The sequence below is a fragment of the Callithrix jacchus genome, chromosome 7 (assembly GCF_049354715.1).
Source record: "Callithrix jacchus isolate 240 chromosome 7, calJac240_pri, whole genome shotgun sequence".
NCBI classification, from domain to species: Eukaryota; Metazoa; Chordata; class Mammalia; order Primates; family Cebidae; genus Callithrix; species Callithrix jacchus.
In genome coordinates, this window is record NC_133508.1 from 18,968,295 (window position 1) to 18,989,327 (window position 21,033).

General features: G+C 41.5%; 1 protein-coding gene across 4 annotated transcripts in view; it reads left to right on the forward strand.

The window, feature by feature from the left end:
• Positions 1-2,392: 2,392 nt before the first annotated feature.
• The window catches only part of CACNB2 (calcium voltage-gated channel auxiliary subunit beta 2), a 402,304-nt gene continuing 383,663 nt past the window's right edge, over positions 2,393-21,033 (forward strand). For 3 of the 4 annotated variants that reach the window (XM_002750077.7, XM_009000003.5, XM_002750078.6), the window contains exons 1-2: positions 2,393-2,829; positions 13,329-13,421. In XM_002750077.7, coding sequence (XP_002750123.3) covers positions 2,710-2,829; positions 13,329-13,421 — 213 coding nt within the window. In that variant the 5' untranslated portion in view covers positions 2,393-2,709. Of the gene's footprint in view, positions 3,218-13,328; positions 13,422-21,033 lie in introns of all 4 variants that reach the window. The other variant, XM_002750080.7, reaches the window with a different exon arrangement.

Below are 21,033 nucleotides of genomic sequence, written 5' to 3' on the forward strand. Positions count from 1 at the left end.
TCCTGAGTTACTTTGCTTAGAATAGTAGTCTCTAATCTCATCCAGGTCATTGCAAATGCTGTTAATTCATTCCTTTTCATGGCTAAGTAGTATTCCATCACACACACACACACACACACACACACACACACACACACCAGAGTTTATCAACTAGTTGATAGATGGGCATTTGGGTTGGTTCCACAATTTTGCTACTGTGAATTGTGCTGCTGTAAACATGAATGTGCAAGTATCTTGTTGGAATAAGGACTTCTTTTTTTTTTTTTTTTTTTGAGTCGGAGTTTCGCTCTTGTTACCCAGGCTGGAGTGCAATGGCGCGATCTCGGCTCACCGCAACCTCCGCCTCCTGGGTTCAGGCAATTCTCCTGCCTCAGCCTCCTGAGTAGCTGGGATTACAGGCACGCACCACCATGCCCAACTAATTTTTTGTATTTTTAGTAGAGACGGGGTTTCACCATGTTGACCAGGATGGTCTTGATCTGTTAACCTCGTGATCCACCCGCCTCGGCCTCCCAAAGTGCTGGGATTACAGACTTGAGCCACCGCGCCCGGCTTTGGAATAATGACTTCTTTTCCTCTGGGTAGATACCCAGTAGTGGGATTGCTGAATCAAATGGTAGTTCTACTTTTAGTCCTTTAAGGAATCTCTATGCTGTTTTCCATAGTGGCTGTACTAGTTTAAGTTCTCACCAGCATAGAAGTGTTCCCTGATCACTGCATCCATGCCAAAATCTACCGTTTTTTGATCATTTAATTATGGTTATTCTTACAGGAGTAAGGTGGTATCGCATTGTGGTTTTGATTTGCATTTCCCTGATCATTTGTGATGTTGAACATTTTTCCATATGTTTGTTGGCCATTTGTGTATCTTCTTTTGAGAATGGTCTATTCGTGTCCTTAGCCCATAAAAATGGCATTTTTAATACCAAAGATTAGGAAAATCAATGATGTTTTATGCCTAAATCTTTAACTGTCCTAAGACCCGTTCTTTAAGCCTGGCTCAAATCAGTGCTATGGTGGAGATGGTAGATTTAAAATGTCTATGTTTCTCTTTGAGAAGAACAAGTACTGTATCTCACATAATTTATCATAGCAAAATATAGAAGGCAGTTGAAGTAAATTTTTGTATGTATATTTTTTGTATGTATAGTAAATTTTTGAGTGTTTATTTCAGTATGCCAAACTTCCATTTTGTTGTTACAAAATAACATCAATAGATGCCTGGAAAACTCATTATAGAAATTTCCACGGTAGTAAAGTTTGTTGAAATGAGATGCACTCAATCACATAAAAATGTGCCTCCTTGGGACTATACGAACAGAATGTTGTAAGTGAAACACCCTCACTGTAGTCAATACCCTGTTATCAAGAGTTCCGGATCTTAAGGAAGTGCTTGTTTTATCAAAAATGTGACGCTAAGATCTCTCATCCCTATAAAAAACTTCAATCCTGCCCGGCTGCGGTGACGCATGCCTGTAATCCCAGAAATTTTGGAGGCTGAGACCAGTGGATTACTTGAGGTCAGGAGTTCAAAACCAGCCCAGGAAGCATGGTGAAACCTCGACTCTATTAAAAATACAAAAATTAGCCAGGCGTGGTGAAGGGAACTTGTAATCCCAGCTATTCGGGAGGCTGAGGCACGAGAATGGCTTGAACCCTGGAGGCAGAGGTTGCAGTGAGCGGAGATAGCGCCATTGCACTCCAACCTGGGCGACAGAGCGAGACTTTCTGTCTAAAACAACAACAATGACGAACTTCAATTCTGTTCGGGAAGAAATGCTAACTTAATTTGGCAAAGATGAAAACAGAAGTCAAAAGGAAAACATTCGGCCTCAGGTTGGGTGGATTCCGACCTCGTTAGAGAGGCCAGCTGCAGATTCAGGTGGAATCACCTGATGATCTTCACTGAATTAACTCCGTTTCTTTTTCTGGATCCTTATTACTAACATCAGCAATGCTTTTCAGCTGCGCAGGAGATGTTCTTTGCAGACATTTGTTCTCTGGGGCTGCCAGCAGCTTTTCCAGATTTAAAACTTTCAGTGTAGGAACCCAGCCTTCGCCATCCCTCCACTCCGAAGTTAAGAAATCTTCTCTTAGGGTTCCTGAGAGGTAGGTGTGCGGCCCTGGGAAAAGGAACGAGCCCCCCCGACCCCCCGCTCCCCCAGGCGCCGGGCCTGGCTGCTTGTGGCTTCGCAAACTTTTCAGCGCCTGTGCCACGGCGACGCGCAGCAGCTGAGCCGGAGCCCACGCGGCGCGCGCCTCTCGTGAGGAACTTTTCGGCTTGTCTGCCGCTCGTCACTCTCGCTTTCCGACGCGCCTCCCACTGGCTCGCGCTCCCGGAGCTCCCTCCCTCCTGGCGAGGACCTTCCCTGGCGCCCGCGGCTCGATCCCCGCCGCTCTGCGCCCGCTCCGCCCGGTCCCGGTTGCCCCGCGGAGGGCGTCCCTCTTCCCGGTACCGCAGCCGCGCGCCCGCGACCCCGCGTCCTGGCTCCCGCGCGGCTCGCTTCGCCCGATGCCCAGTCCTCGTCCCGCGCACTGAGCGCCTGGCAGCGCGGCACGGAGTCCCGGGGCGCTGCGCTGAGAGCGTGAGCGTCAGGCCTGAGCCCTGGGCGGCCCCCAGAGCCGAACGGAGCGCGGAGAGGCGGGGGCGAGGAGGAGGGGACCCGCCGCCAGGGGCTGGCTGCTTCGCTCGGAGCCGACTTTTCGCCAATGGTCCAAAGCGACATGTCCAAGTCGCCTCCCACAGCGGCGGCGGCGGTGGCGCAGGAGATCCAGATGGAACTGCTGGAGAACGCGGCTCCCGCGGGGGCGCTCGGAGCCGCCGCACAGGTAGCGAGAGCGCGGCGCCTTCTCCTTCCTTTGTGAGCCGCCGGGCAGGGCGCCGACCTCCGGCTCTCCCGGCGACTCTGCTCCGGGGATCTCTAGCCTCGCACCTCCCCGCTGCCTGGGTCTCGTCCGCCACCTCCTCCCCTCGCCGCTTGCCCACCCTCTGCTCTTCTCCTGACGCCGGGGACCCTGCCCCTTTGCGCCTTTTCCTGGCTCTACCTCGGCTTCCATTTTTCTCTGCTTCGGAAAAGCCAGTGGGGAAGGGCGGGGGAGACCTGCTGGTCCTCGCAGACTTCTCCCGGGCTGCCCCCGCCGGCCCTCCTCGCCCCTTCCCGGGAGAGGCACATGGAGAGACATGAACCAGGCGAGTGGACTGGACCTGCTGAAGATCGTGAGTCCGGGTGGGCGGGAGGGGTCCGCTTCCCGCAGCGCTTTCTACGATGCTGACCCTCCTGGCCACGCTCCGAGCCGGGGTGGGCGTGGGTGTGGGGGTGACGGGCTGGAGGTGGGCGACATGGGAGCGAATGTGGGGGCGCCCTACCGGATCCCCCCCTCGAGCTGCCGGACCACGCTAAGCACCTGGGGCTTTACGCCGCTACCGTGACAGCTTCTCCAGTCCCCTCGGGCACTTGCCAAGGTTTGCTTGGCCCACCTCGTGCCTTTCCCTTAATAAGAGAGCAATATGGGGACGGGAAAGTTTTTATTTTTCCGTCTCCCCTGAAATGTTAGCCATTTCAGGGAGCTCCAGGATCCCCTTTCTCTCCAACGAGTATTCGCGGTTTCTGGAAAAAGTCAGCTTCGCTGCTGCAGGTTGTTGTGAAATTGGAGATGTCAGTTGTAGGCGCTGGGCAGTGACAAGGTGGCTTTTACCTAAGGCTTGGGCAGGTACAGTTTGTATTACAGACACCTCCATGTCCCAGCGGTGAGGAGTCGCTCAACTTTTCTCCTATCAGGGAAATGGCTTCAGACTCCTAACTGCCGGCTGACTGTTGGCTGGCTGGCCAGTGGTGGGAAGGGGTCTTGGTTATATTTCAGGCAGCATTTTGGAGAAATGTCTCTTTGTTTAGCGGTATTGGCTGGTTGATTTCAAGGCTACATTTGCCCGATTTTAACTTGTGATAAGATATGTATGTGTGTGTGTGTGCAGTTACATGTTAATACATAGATACACTTACATATACACATACACACCGAAGAGGGCATGTTTGAGTATCATATACTGTAGCAAATGGGGACAGGAGCGTGACAACCTGATAAGGGGGCAAATGTTTTCTTGCTGTTGTTTTGATAGGTGGAAATTGACTGCTGTAGCTATTTTGATATTGTAATCATGGCCGTTCCAAGTGGCATTAATAGTCTAGCTTTACTGAACTTTCTTTTACCATTGGGAAATAATTGTGCTAACTTAAAACACATAATCCACTTTGATTTGAGATGGAGAAGAATGTGGAAACCAAGGACTTGTGTAATCAGAAATCGATTAATTTTGTCGTGGTGAAACAGCTAGATTTTAGTCTGCCCTGGGCTGTTGGCTTCGCAAGCCAAGTGGGGACATGTAATGAACCAGCTACATTCCCATCTGGCCTCTGCCAGAGGATCTGAATTTTAACCAACAGAGTTTGCATTTGTTCTGGACTCCTGATTTTTATCTAGACGCTTGCCAGGTTAGATAGAATGAAAAAAATGTACCCAGAGACCTCCGTTATTCTAGGATGAAGGTCTTGAATGCGATCAGTATTTGAGTCCTCCAACAAAGGAAAGGACATTTAGACCCTCATTTGCCTTTGATCTTCCTTGAGGGATATTTTAGAAAAGATTTTATTCTTGTGATAAAAATAGAGTTCCTAAATTCCTGGAGATCAAAGTCAGGGCTCACATAACTGCATTCAGCTAAGATAATCTAAATTACTTTATGATTTATGTATAATGATTTAATGTAAGTCAACAAATTATTGTACAGCAGCAATGTGGAAATGATTCTGATGGGAAGAGACACAATGTCTGCCTTCAGAGAACTTATATTCCAGTAACATCAATTAGCATAAATGTTTAGGGGCTGTAAGAGAAGTTCTGACTGTAATCCCAGAACTTTGGGAGGCTGAGGCAGGCAGATCATGAGGTTAGGAGATCGAGACCAGCCTGACCAACATGGTGAAAACCTGTCTCTATTAAAAACACAGAAATTAGCCAGGCATGGTGGTGCACACCTGTAATCCCAGCTACTCAGGAGACTGAGGCAGGAGAATCGTTTGAACCTGGGAGGCAGAGGTTGCAGTGAGCTGAGATGGTACCGCTGAACTCCAGCCAGAGCAATATTCCATCTCAAAACAAGAAAAAGAAGAAAAGAAAATAGAAAAGAGAAGTTCTGACTGGCTTCAAAGGAATAAAGATAATAAACACCCTATTTGGAGGAGTCTGTAAGGACTTCATTGATGAGGTGGCATTTGCAGAGAGATTTGAAGGATGGGTCAGATAACACCAAAGGTTTTCTAGAGAGTTGGTAAACAGTCCTACATGAAACAAAGTCCCAGAAGTAAGAAGTCTTACAGTATATATTTATCATTTCTAGTTTGAAAAGAGCATGGAAAGGTCAAGATTGGGCATAGTGAAGCATAAAACTGACAAAGCAATTTGAGGCCACATATTGGGGACTTGGAGCCTTTAGTGTATTGAGCAATTGGGAACTGTGGAAGGGGTTCAAAAGAGGACCCACATAACAGCTCATTTGGGAACATTCACGTGGGAATGTTCTATAAGATAGTTTGAAGTCTCAGGAGTCCAGAGGTGAAGCTGCCAGGAGGCAGACAGATGTAACAGTTTGGGCCAGAGGTAATAAGGCCTAAGTGAAAGAAGATGAAAAGATAATGGATATGACAGGTGTATGTATCAGACATTTCAAAGATCAATTCACAGGAACGAGCAAGTGATGGCATAAATAGAGGAGAGGAAAAAAAGGGCAGAATGGATTTTGAAAGCAAGTTTAAGAGATAGTTATTCAACTGCATCAACATTCATCTCCTTGCTTTCTCTGCCTTGCAAAAATGAAAGCAATTTGACTTAAATTTCGTTCATCTCACAGCCATTATTTGAGGGAAACATTGCCTTGTTTATTTTATATCTAATAAATCATGGTATCGTAGGGTTATGTGAAGCTTGGCAAAGCCATCTCTTCCATCTCTCTCTCTAGGCAGAAACAGACCAGCATAAAAACCACCTGAGAAAGAAGGCTGGTTCTAGAGCATCCTTCTTCTGTGTGGCACCGAGGAATTCTTCTCAGAATTACTGGGCAGTTCTACCTAGAAATGGAGTTGCTATTTACAAATGGAACCTCTAAAGCAATCATTGGTTTTAAGAATCTTTCTATTTCACCTCTGGATTATATTATTAGATTTGTATGAGGAAAGCAGAAGATGTAGATTTGCGAACTCTGTTATTTTCCTTTTCTGTATAAATCATTGTGCCTAGAGTAACGGAGCACCCTGATACATTCCAGCCCCTTTGCCCCAGTACATTGCCATACACAAAATGATACATTGCTCTAACTCCTGTTTTTTTTTGGAGACTGAGTCTCTTTCTGTCACCCAAGCTGGAGTGCAGTGGCACAATCTCGGCTCAATGAAACCTCCACCTCCTGGTTTCAAGCAATTCTTCTGCCTCAGCCTCCTGAATAATTGGGCCTACAGGATCCTGCACCATGCCCCACAATTTTTTTTTTTTTAATATTTTTAGTAGAGATAGGGTTTCACCATATTGGCCAGGCTGGTCTCAAATCCTGACCTCAGGTAATCTACCCGCTTTGGCCTCCCACGGTGCTGGGATTACAGGCATGAACCACCACACCGGGTCCAAAATGGATACATTCCTTACATGAGAAATGAGTGGCAATCTAACTTCAGATTCTTAAAAGTCCTGATTTAAGAAGATTGCATTGCTTGTTTGGTAACCTGTTGAACAATTTCAGTGTGAGCTTGGACACAGTCTACCTCCAAAGACGAGGTACTCATGGAGGACCCTCCCTCCAAGCTCCAAATCTGCGTTGTTCACTGTGGTAGCCACTGGCTGGCTACCTGTGGCTTTTGAGCACTTGAAATGTGACTAGTCTGAACTGATACATGCTGTAAATGTGATATACACACCAGATATCAAAGCCTTAACATGAAGTAAAGAATATAACACATCTTCATTAGTAAATGTTAAATTAGTGACATGTTGTAATGACCATGTTTCGGATTTGCTGGGTTAAATAAGTGCATTGCTGCAATCTCGCCTGTTGCTATTTATCTTTTTCATGTGGCTACTGGAAAATTTCAACCATATATATGGCTCATATGATATTTCTATTGGGCAACATTACTCTAAAGTACAAAACTAGCAATTTGTCCGAGGAATTGAATAGCTCTTGCCTGAGGGTGGGTGAATGGGAAGCAGGTGACAGGGATTGATAGGTAACAGAAGAGGAAATGGAGTAATAAGAATAGTCTCTCAGCACTCTAGGCCTCGGACAGATTCTAAGTGGCACCTCCAGTCACACCTGAAACTGAACAGACAGTCACCAGTGGGCCTGTTTGTTTTGCTCCTAGCAACAGGTCCCAGCTGGTCCCACCACAGCTGAGCCTGCCAGATGCTTTTCAAGCTTGTTGTGGTTATACAGCCTGATGATGGCAACATCCTGAATGGCTGGAGCAAGGAGCTTCATCGAAAAAGAGTAGCAGCTGTTTTCTCGTAGCTCTTGAACCAAATCAACAATTTTCCTGAAATATTCTTAGGTCTCTGGTACAAATGAGTTTTCTGCAGTCTGCAAAATTGGTGGTCACAGACCCTGAACTTTCTGTTTTGCTGAAATCTTCACTCCTCACCGCCATCGCTTTCCTCTTGAATGGCATTTTTTTTTTTTTTTCTGATGTGACATGGGAGAAATTTACAGACATGCCAATCAGAATTTCTGAGTATGTTCCAGAATTTGAAATATATCTGAGTGGTTTGAGGTTTTGTTCTTATATTCTTATGTTTGTCTTCTTTTTGTCTCTCTTGTTATGTCCAGACTCAGTTTATCTGGGGCTGTATTTAATCCCTTTGAGTTATATAGCCTTACAAGAGAAACTAAGCAAAATATGCTTACCTCGTAGGGGATGGCGATACTCTTCAATTTTGTGACATGTCTCTATCCTACAGATTGTATAGGTCAAAAACCATGTTACAAACTAATTATAACCATACATTATTACTTTTGCAACTACACAGAGAGAAAACTACTTAATGACATCACTTGAAGGAGCCGGGCCTGTCTTACTGATCTTTCCAAGCCTGGCGGGAGGTAGATTGTGAAGAAGGCATGTGCTGTGCCTGGGCTTCTGCCCTCCCTGCCTTTGCGCATCCTTTCTGGGCCTATAGATCTCTGCTTCCTGGCCTCCTCTTTCGTCCTTCATCCCACCACTACCTGCTAGACACCCACCCCAACCCCCAAGAACTCTATTTATGCAACCTCCTTGTTCCTTTCTGCTTTTGTATGAACTGAGCCATATAAAAGGCAACTTATTTTTCTCCTTTTTCTGAAGGTCATTTAGCTGCTTCTTGCCTAGTGAAGAATCCTAGCCTTAGCTTATTCACACTAAGCTGTTGGTAAATGAGGAGATTTGATATATGATTTCTCTCTGGATAGTTTTGGCTTTGTTTTGGGCCATAAGATGAGGAAACTGTAAATTTAAAGGGATAAACATCAATGAATACGAACTGAGAGAGATGAAGATGGATTTATTGTTGTTGTTGTTTTGTTTTGTCTGTGAGACAGTGTCTCACTCAGTAGCCCAGGTTGGAGTGCAGTGGTGCGATCTTGACTCAATGCTCCACCTCCCATGTTCAGGCAATTGTCCTGCCTCAGCCTCCTGAGTAGCTGAGACTACAGTTGCACACCACCAATGCCCAGCTAATTTTTTTTTTTTTTTTTTTTGAGACAGAGTCTGCACTGGCTGGAGTGCAGTGGTCAGATCTTGGCTCACTGCAATTTCCGCCTCCTGGGTTCAGGCGATTCTCCTGCCTCAGCTTCTGGAGTAGCTGGGATTACAGGCACCTGCCACCATGACTGGCTAATTTTTTTGTATTTTTAGTAGAGACCAGGTTTTACCATGTTGGTCAGGCCGGTCTCAAACTCCCGATCTCAAATGATCTGTTTGTCTCGGCCTCCCAAAGTACTGGGATTACAGATGTGAGCCACTGCACCCAGCCTATTTTTTTTTTTTTTTTTTTTTTGAGACGGAGTTTTGCTCTTGTTACCCAAGCTGGAGTGCAATGGCGCAATCTCGGCTCACTGCAACCTCTGCCTCCTGGGTTCAGGCAATTCTCCTGCCTCAGCCTCCAGAGTAGCTAGGATTACAGGCACGCAACACCATGCCCAGCAAATTTTTTGTATTTTTTAGTAGAGACAGGGTTTTGTCATGTCGGCCAGGCTGGTCTCACACTCCTGACCTCAGGCAATCCTCCCGCCTTTGTCTCCCAAAATGCTGGGATTACAAGCGGGAGCCACCGTGCTCAGCCTGATTTTAAGCATCAGTATTATGCTCATGGGAAGTAATCTGTAGGTAGGAGAACTGTCAGAATAACCATCAAAGCACAGAAGCCACATCATTCTTCAGTTTGCCCCCAGGGGCTGCCAAGACAACTTTGTTGAACTGGCTGAAATCTCCAGTTAACTGACAACTCCTATAAGTAATTACTATTATCTCCTTCAATTATACAGAAATTAGATCTTAATCACCTGTGAAATGTTGAACATTTATTTGCTGATTTTTAAGACGGGAGTCCATTTTTAAGTTATTTAGTGCCAAGGAAGATAGATATTCATTCACTCTAAGCTGATATTAACATCATGATGAATTTGGAATGTCTTTTTAATAAGTCATTAATATATTTTTGGAAATTTCTTAAGTTTTTTCTCTAGTTTCTGCAATCTTAGCTTGGTGTTTTCAAACAACTAAAGGAATATAAATATAAGGGATATAAGGGTTTTTTTTTCTTTTTACTATGGTGGCATAATTTGTTTTTATGAAGCTTCATATAGCTAATAGCAATGAGTGGAAATTAGTGACTTTTTGGACTCTTTCAAGAAGGATGTAGAGACCTGTGTGTGTGAGGGAGAATCTGGAGGTAACACTGTGCTGTGGCCAGATCTCCATTCCTGCCTCACCTTTTCTTTGTACAACCCGGGCTGCACTCAGGATTAACTGTTTCAGATATTGGGTGTTCATATATTTAATGTTGGTTAAAAAATATTTAGAAAAACGATTTTTCACGAAAGTAGCTGCATTTGAAGTAGCAAATTAACTAAAACAACTACACACACACACACACACACACACACACACATATATTTTCAAAGTTAGTCAACTAAATATTAGAACACTTAATCTTACCTGTCTTTTTCATTTGGGAGAGGTTTAGCCTTCACTTTTTTCCCGCCTGAATTCCTTCAGAAGGAGTAGTCCTTATTTTCAAGGATTTCAAGTAACTGAAAAACAAATATTTCAAGCAAGATGGACTTAATTTTAAATACACAGTAGATTAAAAGAAACAATTTTGTAATGGCAGGATGAATTTTCACTAACATTTTTAAAGGTATATAAAAATGGACTAAGCTTTCCAAAGATGTTTTAAATGTTTTTTTTTATCCTGATTATTATTAAAAGAAAACAAAACAAAACTGGTCAGTAAATAGTCACCCTACAGTTTGGAAGAAAAAGAAATTTTAGTTGAGAAGTTACTGTGGAAATTAGCAAAATAGCAGAATAGGCATAAGCATATATATTTATTTTAGCTTTTAGTAAAGATGATACATTTGCTCTAACACTCTTAAGCATGAATAAATGAATACTTTAAATAAATCACCCCTTATAAATTTAAGTAATTGAAGGACAATTTTTTTTCTCAAAACTATCACCAGCATGGGTGCAATTCAGTGTGGCATAGTTTAGTGTGTAAACTATCTTAGTACGGTTGAAAACTGTAGTAATTTCTTTACATATACTTTGCATAGGTAGCTAAGTGTGCCTGAAATAGCGTTTTTGAACAGAATTCCTAGGGGCCTGGAGAAATTAATGTGAATTTTTAAATGTGTCCAACTTCTTGCAGAGAACAACCACCTCCTCTGGGACTGAATGTCTTCAACATTGTGTGACGGTCGCAGTGCCCGTTGTACAGTTGTGAGCAACCACAAAAAAAGCTTACACATCCCAGATGCTGAATAGTGAAACATATTTATCACTAAAATGCTAAAATAAAAGGACAATATAATTATAAAGATACTCTTTTCTGTTCAGTTAAAAATGGTACTGGCTGGGCATGGTAGCTCACTACTGTAATCCTACCACTTTGGGAGGCTGAGGCGGGAGGTTTGCCTAAAGCCATGGGTTCAAGACCAGCCTGGGCAACATAGCAAGACCCTGTCTCTACAAAAAATAAAAAAATTAGCCAAGCATGGCAGTATGTGCCTGTAGTTCCAGTTACTTGGGAGGCTGAGATGGGAGGATCGCTTGAGCCCAGGGCATGTGGGGGAAGTCAAGGCTGCAGTGAGCCGTGATCATGTCACTGCATTCCAGCCTGGGTGACAGCACAAGACATGGTCTCAAAAAAGAAATGGGTTAAGATTATATTTTGTCTTTGTTCTCCAAGATAATATATGTTACTCCTGAGGATAAATGGTGAATTTAACACAGATTGCCCCTACACCTCCAAAGAAACATGTTAGGCCTTAAAAATACTTGCAAGATAATAGGTATTTTTGCATATGGGTTAATATAAATGTAAAAGAAAATTTTAAAGAGATTTTCATACTTTATTTTAGCCTTCTTAGAACTTAGAAAAATGCATCTGTCCAAACCTTTGCATAATAATTGGAAAAGAAAAAACGTGGTTAAAAGAATGTTATTTTCAACAGTTTACTGAACAATGTTTACTTAAGTAAGAAGAATAAGCTGTTAAGTGAGGAGAACCTTGTATATTACATTACAAAAGCCCAGCCTAGCTTTCTTGCCTTTTATGAAGTTGAGAGTTAATTAAATGTCATGGAAACACATTTGTATTACATAAATTCCTTAGATACTCTGAAGAGAACAAATTTATATAAGACAATTTTTTGCTTTAGGATTATACCACCCTCTCTCTGATTACAAATTCATCTAAATTACTCATAACACAAATGTTTGTAATAGATTTCAGTTTGCCTAAGTGCTACATATATTACGACTTATAAGATATTTTAATGAAAACCATATGAATAGAGAAAGCATAACCAAATAGCATTTTCAGAACCTGAATGGGACGATTTTAAAAATAAATGTTGTAAATTCTGATCATCTAATGAAGTCTCTGTGAGCCTAATCATTCTCAGCATGCTGCACACTTTAACCCAGTTTGTCCCTATATATTCCAAGTGCTCTATGGGTATTTCTTTTTATATATTACTTTGAGTCCTTATCATTTATTAGATCTTATGCTAAATGCTATAAATACATTATTCCACTTCATGCTTAATCCTATGAAGTATCATTTCATCTAATACTTAACCCCATTTCAAAGATGAAAAGACTGATGCTTGAAAAAGTTAAGAAATTTACTTAAGATTTGAGCAAATTATATCCAGAATTCCAACTTGCCTGCTGCATTTAACTCTAAACTCATTGTTAAGCTACTGTTCATTTATATTTTAATGTTTAATATTTGCACTTAACTGTATTTGTGCTTAGAGTTAAATGATGCATAGTTTATTTTTAGAGTTCTGAATGTAAACTATAAATAGAGGAAAAGCAAGTTCGTTGTTAGATGTTTGCGCTTGATCCAATTCTATTATTCAAACAAATCATCTTACCTTTAATTTCCTGTTTTAAATGCTTATTTTTAAAGGCTTTGTCATTACAGGCTTTTGCCTCTTGCCTGCTAACATATTTATAACAGATAACAGACATTGTTTAAATTCACTAGTTACTAAATTCTTTGCCTAGAAAACTCTCCTCCCTGGCCAGGTGTGGTGGCTCATGCCCGTAATCCCAGGACTTCGGGAGGCCAAGGTGGTCGCATCACCTGAGGTAGGGAGTTTAAGACCACCCTGACCAACATGGAGAAACCCCATCTCTACTAAAAATAAAAAATTAACCAGACATGGGGGTGCATGCCTGTAATCCCAGCTACTCAGGAGTCTAAGGCAGGAGAATCACTTGAACCCAGGAGGTGGAGGTTGCATTGAGCTCAGATCGTGCCATTGCACTCCAGCCTGGACCACAACCGAGTGAAACTCCATCTCAAAAAAAAAAAAGAGAAAAAGAAAACTCTTTTCTTACATAATCACTGACTGGAAATAGATTTGTGAAATCCCACCAGTATTACCTTTTGAATGATACCTATGTTATGGCAATGTATTACTTGTTTTTGGTCTTGGACATTTTCTATGACTACGCCTGTATTCCTGTTAAAGGGTCTCATAGTAATCTTATTTGTCTGTCTTTTTCTTTTTGTAGTCATATGGAAAAGGAGCCAGAAGGAAAAACAGATTTAAAGGATCTGATGGAAGCACGTCATCTGACACTACCTCAAATAGTTTCGTTCGCCAGGTAAGACAGCTTTTAAATTCATGGTTTTGATAAGTATCTTTAAATGACTTAAGATATTTAAAGGTAGTTTTTTGCTCTTTTCCTTAAGATTTCTATAGTATGATTATACTTACTTTTAATTGAAGTGAAAGTGGTGCTGTTTAATGTCATAATTAAAATGTTTTAATTTTAAGTGAGACTAAGTAATTATTACAGTCTTTCCTGGCAAGTTGAGGAAAGATAAGTGTAGAATTCATTAGAGAGGATTTCTTCGAAACAGAGTGAGAGAACTCCAGCAGAAATGATTGCGGGTTTGAGTCTTTTGTTGTTGTTGTTTTTGTTAATGGGACACAGAGCTCGTGGTGTGTCTATATCCCGACCTGTGAGATACTAGGCTTTCTCTAGTTGAGTTTTCTTCTTCTCACTTTGGGCTTGAATTGAAAAAGGAAAAATTGTTCTTGGTCTTGAAATGGTTGAGGCTACCGAGGTTAAATAGAATGTACAGTAACATTGAGACATAATTTAAACCATTTCTGCCTTTGGAGACCCAGCCTTCATCTCAGTTAACATGTAGTATATTCCTGCCAAGCAGCCTGGAACAGTCCCCTAAACAGACAGTGCCAGGCTCCCCAACGTATAAACACGCTTATATATGGTAACAGAAAGGAATTCCATTACCAGAGGAAGAGCACAGAGGCAGCGGGACCTCTGAGGGTTGTGGTTATGTGTTGAGAATGAAGTCTCATCAGGAATGAGTGAGCTTGTGTCTTCCTCTAACTCCTCTCCATGGAGTGGAAAGCAGGGGAGGAGCGTGCTGCAGAAAACCTGCTCTTGGGGCTCAGGGACGCCCAGTGTCTGACCAGTGCTCTCATGGACCATCTCTTGTCAATGACAGCTCACTCCCCAGAACAGTGGTTGTCAACTGGACAAGCTGCCCTGTGTCATTTGGATGCCACTTTCCCCAGTGCTGCTTGGGTCCATCATCATGGCCATAGATTCCACCCTGCCCCCCTGTTTGTGTGGCAGGTGGGTCTTCTATAAATCCTTTATGACCTTTTGGGTTTTGTTGGGGACAGTTACACTTCACTGGCTTTCTACCCTTATTGGCTCCTTATGGTACTCCCCAGGTGCCTCCCTCGTGTTTCCTTCCCACAGTTAGCTGTGGTTGAACTTGAACCTGAGCTTGTCTACCTGCGGCATTGGTGGGGATTTTGATCTTGGCTGGTTGCTGCCTCTTTATGCTGTCCTTAAACAGACAAAGGATGATCTGTCCCCAGCCACCAGTACTCCCTTGCAACATTTGAGGATGCCAGTGGTACATCCAAGTAACTTGGCAACTGGAAAAAGACTGGTCCTGGTCCATGCCAATTGGGAATTGTTGTGGTTGCGGGAAGTGAGAGAGAGTTGGTTAAGAAGGGGCAAAGAAACTAAAAAAGATAACAGACATAAGTGAGGCCCAGCCCTAGAGCTATGTTTTAATGGTGTCAGCAATTGCTGGGAAGGCTGTCAGAGGAGTGGAAGGTGTATGCGTTGACCTGATGTTATTGTGGGCAGAATCAGGCTTTGTGGTCCTGCTGATGAAGGGAAGGCCTTGGGACATAGTGACTTGGGTGAGTCAGTTGAAGGAAAGTTACCCAATGCCTTTTCCGTTTCAAGCATGCGTATTTATTCTGCCTCTGAGACAAGGAGATTGAACCTGGAGAACAAGAGTTAGAATCTACAACTCTGAGTCATCATATCAAGGCTGAACATTGCAGGACCTGAAACAGAAAAAAAAACTAGCTTCTTCATGTGCATAGTAGCTGCAGCAAAGCAGCAAATAATGCCAAGCCGCTTGTTGAAATTGCATGGCAATGAAAACTGGTATGTTTCAAGTAAGCACGACACAGTGAATAGAAATGCATAGTATAGAAACTATTATTACTCATTTGTAAAGGCAATCGCTGGACCCCAATTTCAAATTGTATTTTGACTGCGAATTCCTTTTTCATGTAGTTTCAAGAACTCAATTCATACAGCAAGGAGGGATTACCATACTGTGTATAAGTTAGCTGGAATGTGTTTTTCTTCGTGGCAACTTTCTTTTGTGTTCTTAGTAATGTATGAACACCATTATAACACCATTATAAGTGATAACAAGAGCAGTTAAATGATTTAATGTTCATTTAGATGTATATTGCCAGAACATACATGAGCATGTAAGAAGGCAAAACCAAATTTATCCCAAAGGGTAAATATAAAAGTCTGTTTCCTAGAATATCAATACGACGAGGTGTTTGCTATGGCGTAGAGTTTGGGTTAATGATTACACAGGCATATCATCAAAAACCCTCAAATACCAGCTTGTGTCTGTCACAGAAGGAAAGCTAGTGTCTTTGGCAAGAGTTTTGAGTTAGGCCCGGCACGGTGGCTCATGCCTGTAATCCCAGCACTTTGGGAGGCTGAGGCGGGTGGATCATGAGGTCAGGAGATCCAGACCATCCTGGTCAACATGGTGAAACCCCATCTCTACTAAAAATACAAAAAATTAGCTGGGCATGGTGGTGCGTGCCTGTAATCTCAGCTACTCAGGAGGCTGAGGCAGGAGAATTGCCTGAACTTGGAAGGCGGAGGTTGCGGTGAGCTGAGATCATGCCATTGCAGTCCAGCCTGGGTAACAAGATCAAAACTCCGTCTCAAAAAAAAAAAGGAGTTTTGAGTTAAAAATTTTATTTCTCCTTTGGTAATTTAATTTCTATTCTGTTAAAACAGCATTCCCATTTTGCTGTCATTTGAAAATAACTAAAAGCTACCATAAGATGGCCAGATATTTAATAGAAATGGTTTCCTGGAATGTTTGTAGGAAAACATGGCAGACAGTAAGAATGGGCATGTTCAATTATTATTATTTTGAGACATAGTCTTGCTCTGTCACCCAGGCTGGAGTGCAGTGGTGTGATCTCGGCTCACTTCACCCTCTGCCTCCCGGGTTCAAGCGATTCCCCTGCCTCACCCTTCCTAGTAGGCAGGATTACAGGCGCAAGTCACCATGCCCAGCTGATTTTTGTATTTTTGGTAGAGATGGAGTTTTATCATGTTGGCCAGGCTGGTCTCAAACTCCTGACCTCAGGTGATCTGCCCACCTTGGTGTGCCAAAGTGCTGGGATTACAGACATGAGCCACCATGCCCAGCTGCACATTAGATATTAAATAATTTGGAAAAAATACCCTTAGTATGTTGTTTTTTAACATAAGTATATATTTTTAAATAAGTGACTTGCATCAATGCATATTGTTTACTTGTCTGTAGCTAGGGAACATATATAATTGGTATTACAAAGGTATTTGGCCAATAGAAATGGACTTTATTTTAAAATATCTTGCAGTTAGAGTCTACTCTTGCCCTTTAATTAAAAACGATACCTATGTAATTTTAAAAACTGTAGGATTTTATTGTTATAAACAGTATATTATTTGTAAGAAACTTTAAAATACTCAAACACTAGGTATACTTTTAGAATGGTAGTCTTATAATACTGAGATTTAAAAGATTTAGAGGTTGATAATGAGAAAATTTGACATAAAGAAAGGAATTAGAAACTTAAAAAATAACTTGGAGAATATCAGAGTTAGTTATGGAATAAATTGTCCCTTTTTCCAACCCTCAAATTAATCTGTAGAAGCTCAAACGCCCAGTGTGACTGTATTTGGAGATAAGGCCTCTGGGGGGTAATTAAGATTAAATGAAGTCTTAAGAGTGGGCTGTAAGTAGGACTGTGAATTTTTATTATTTTTATTTTTTTTGAGGCAGAGTCTCACTCTGTTGTTGCCCAGGCTGGTGTGCAGTGGCATAATCTTGGCTCACTGCAACCTCCACCTTCTAGGTTCAAATGATTTACTTGCCTCAGCCTCCCCAGTGGCTGGGATTACAGGTATGTACCACCATGTCCAGCTAATTTTTGTATTTTTAGTAGAGACAGGGTTTTGCTCTGTTGGCCAGGCTGGTCTCAACCTCCTGACCTCAAGTGATCCCCCCACCTTGACCTCCCAAAGTGCTGGGATTACAGGCATGAGCCAATGCACCCGGCTGTTATCCTTTTAAGAAGACAAAGAGAGAACAGGGATGCGTACACACAGAGAAAGGGTCATGTGAGGACACAGTGAGGAGGCGGCTTTCCACAAGCTAAGGAGAGAGGCCTCACCGAAAACCAACCCTGCTGACACCTTGACCTTGGGCTTTTAGCCTCCGAAACTGTGAGAAAATTAATTCTTACTGTTGAAACCACCTGCAGTAATTTGTTATGGCAGCTCCAGCAGACCAGTAGAGATTTAGATATAATTAGGCTTGAAAATTGGCCTTTTAAAATAAACCTTCTTATTGATCATATATGTAACATATATGCCAAAAAGTGCATAAATCGTGTGTCCAGTCTGGTGAGTTGTCACAAGGTCAACCCCTGTGGAGCCACCACCCAGGTAAGGAAATAAGCAGTCAGCCCCCGCTGTCCCCTTTGGACCTTTCTCAGTCACATTCTCTCTTTCCTCACTGAAGGTAATCACTGTCCTTACTTCCAGTGGCATCAGTTTCTTTTCCGTGTTTTTGAAGTTTTGTGTAAATGGAATCATTTTGTGTCTGAATTCTCTCACTGAACTTGATGGCTGCTGTACGTGTCTGTGTTGGACATTTTAGCAATTCGTGGATTTTCTTTGGTTGATTTTGGTTTGTTGGTGTGGTTTTGCAGCATTCCACTGTGTGGAATGACCACATTTGATTTATGTGCTCTACTGTTGGTAGACATTGGGCTGTTTCTGGTTCAGGAAACTGAGAGTGATGTCCCTATGCACATTCTTAGGTGCCCCTTTGATACACATATATGCGTTTTTGTTCAGTGAATAGAGTGGAATGCTATGTAATATGGCATGCCTGGGTTCGACTAAAGTAAACACTGTGAGACAGTTTTCCAAGGTGGTTGTACCATTTGCACTGCCACGAGCAGAGGATGGTGGTTTCAGTTGTCTTACATCTTGGCTAACACTTAATAGTGTCAGTCTTTTTCATTTCAGTCTGTTGTATGACAGTGTAGTGGTAGCTCACTGTGATACTAACACCCATTTTTCTGATCTCTAACCTACAGTTTAACTATGGCTAGACCTAGGGAAATCTAGAGAATGGGGGAGCGGGGAGAGGGGTCATATAATATGTATGTCAATATGTCATATACATACCATATATATCATATTATATACATGGAAGATTTTATGAAAGCATTTTGTCACTCTTTGTAGTCAAGATTTCCTTAGTCATAATTCTGTAGCAAAATGATTAAAGTTATAAATAATTATTGGAATATAGTGAAACATTTGAATATCTTGCAACATCAGCAGAAAAAGGCTACAAAGTAAAAGGGTAAAAAGCATTTACTGTTGGTCTTACCTTTCCAATCTTTTAGTTGTACATTTTAACCATCATTTGTTTGTGGTTCTCTAATGAAGCTTACCTTTGAGAAGAATCATTAGTCTTCCGGAAAGTTTTCTTCTGGATGTGTTTCTGTGTTAGGCTGTAAAGCAGGGCAGCAGCTACCATGAAAGAATTTTTGCAGTTACATGGATGAAGTTTCCATTATGTTAATAAACCAGTTCACCGTTATTCAATTAACTAGTCTTCTGGCCCTTGACATTATCAACCTATTTGAAGGCAGTGATATGTCAGAAGAGGAATTGGGGAAATGACATGCCTCATGAAGATAGTTAATTTTATCCTGGACATTGGCTCCATGTTACACTTAGGGATAAGGGCTGAGTCTCGATCCAGTATTGCAGGAAAGGGTCTGTCCATTGGGGTCATTGGTTGTGCATGGCAGATATTAGTGGGATTTCCCATGAACTGTGGAAGATGAAGTTGCTGTGGTTCTATTCCATATAAACTTGTTGTAAAGTGATAAACTAGCTTATCTTATATGGTATTTCAAATATTTCAAAGAATCTGTTCTTCATTGCAGTTTCCCCAAACATTAATTGGAACAAAAGTTAACTATGGTTTATCTGATTGCTTTTTTAATTTCATTCTTTTAAGTGGCAGACAAAATGTTACATAGATGCAACACATGATCACTTATATTCTGAACTTATAATTGGTATATTTACATTTCATGTAAATTATGATGTTATAAGGTTTACTTAAACAGTTTTCTTCAAGAAGCTGGTTAGTGGTAAATGCCTGGACTTGGAAGTCAGGCTACATAAGGCTGAATTCTGGCTTTGCTATTTATTAGTTGGCCTTTGGACAAGTAACTGAATCTTTCTGTATGACAGCCTTTTCCTCTGGAAAATCATGCTTACCTCGAAAGTTAGTTGTAAGGATTACATGAGTTATCACTTGTAATTTGTTTAGAACCATACCTAATATGCATTAAGAGTTTATTACTATTATTTATAAGTAATACTGCCTATTTGTGACATTAGCTAAAACCTGAATAAGAAATCGACTATGGCAGAGGGAAATAATAGAGTTTATTAAATGCTTACTATATGTTCTGTCTCCTCGTTTTACAGATGAGGAAACAGAGGCACAGAGGTAAAGTGGCTCTTCCACAGTCACATTACAAGTAAGGTTGGAGTCAAAATTTGAATCCAAGTGATTGACTCCAGATTCTTGTCCTTACTGGTTATGCTGTACTCCCTTGTAGCTAACAGAGATGAATAAATGGTAATCAATAAGCGTTTCATTCTTTTATCTAAGGAAGACATGCAGACAAATTCCTACCAGTGTTTTCTTGAACAAATACATACAAAGATAAAAGTTCTTGTTCTACTTTTAATTCCTTCTATACCGGAAAGTGAGAATGTCTTCAGCACTGTAAATTTTCACTAGGCATCATGATTTTTAAAAATGAGCATAATTCCCTTCTCTCATGAAAAGCTCCTCAGATTTGTAGTTTGTGATACTGTTTGGTGTTTTCTACCACTCTTGCTGGTTATGAAAAGTAGAATTGGAATTCGAGGAGCATTTATTGTTTTCCCTTCTCCGCAAAAGTCATAGGAACATAAACTTTTCTGAATTCTGAAAGTCCTTTTTTAAAAAGAAAAATAAACAGAAATGAAATCAAGTATGAATCACCTGTTTTGAGGTTTGGCTTGAGGCTGATATGGTCCCATGAATCACCCCTTTTGTGAATCTGGGTAAAGTTAGGCATATTTATGGCACCTGGTAAGCCCCTTTAGAAACTGTGTGGCAGTTAATAGGGGCTTTTTCTTTGTAAATTGTCATAATTTTAATTTATTAAGGAGAATAAAGTGTTAAACATGACCTCTAGGCACTGTTACTAGAATGAATGAAGATAATTTTTAAATTGTTTGTGCTATAAGATATTTGATACCTAAAGCTATTGCTATCAAGGTTGTCTTCGATTCCAGTATAAACTCTTTGGCTACGTGTTAAGAACAGATATATGAATGAAAAAATTTCATTTCTCATCATAATAAACCTGGAAAAGCTGTAATTCTTAATCTTTTGTATTTAGCAGTTTGCATAAATTTATAGCCTATTAAGTGAACTAGCTTTTCATATAACTTCTTTTCTCCTAAATTCATCAAAAGAAAGAAAAAACAAATCCCTAAGATTTGTTGTTTTAGAATTTTATTTTCGAACCAAAAT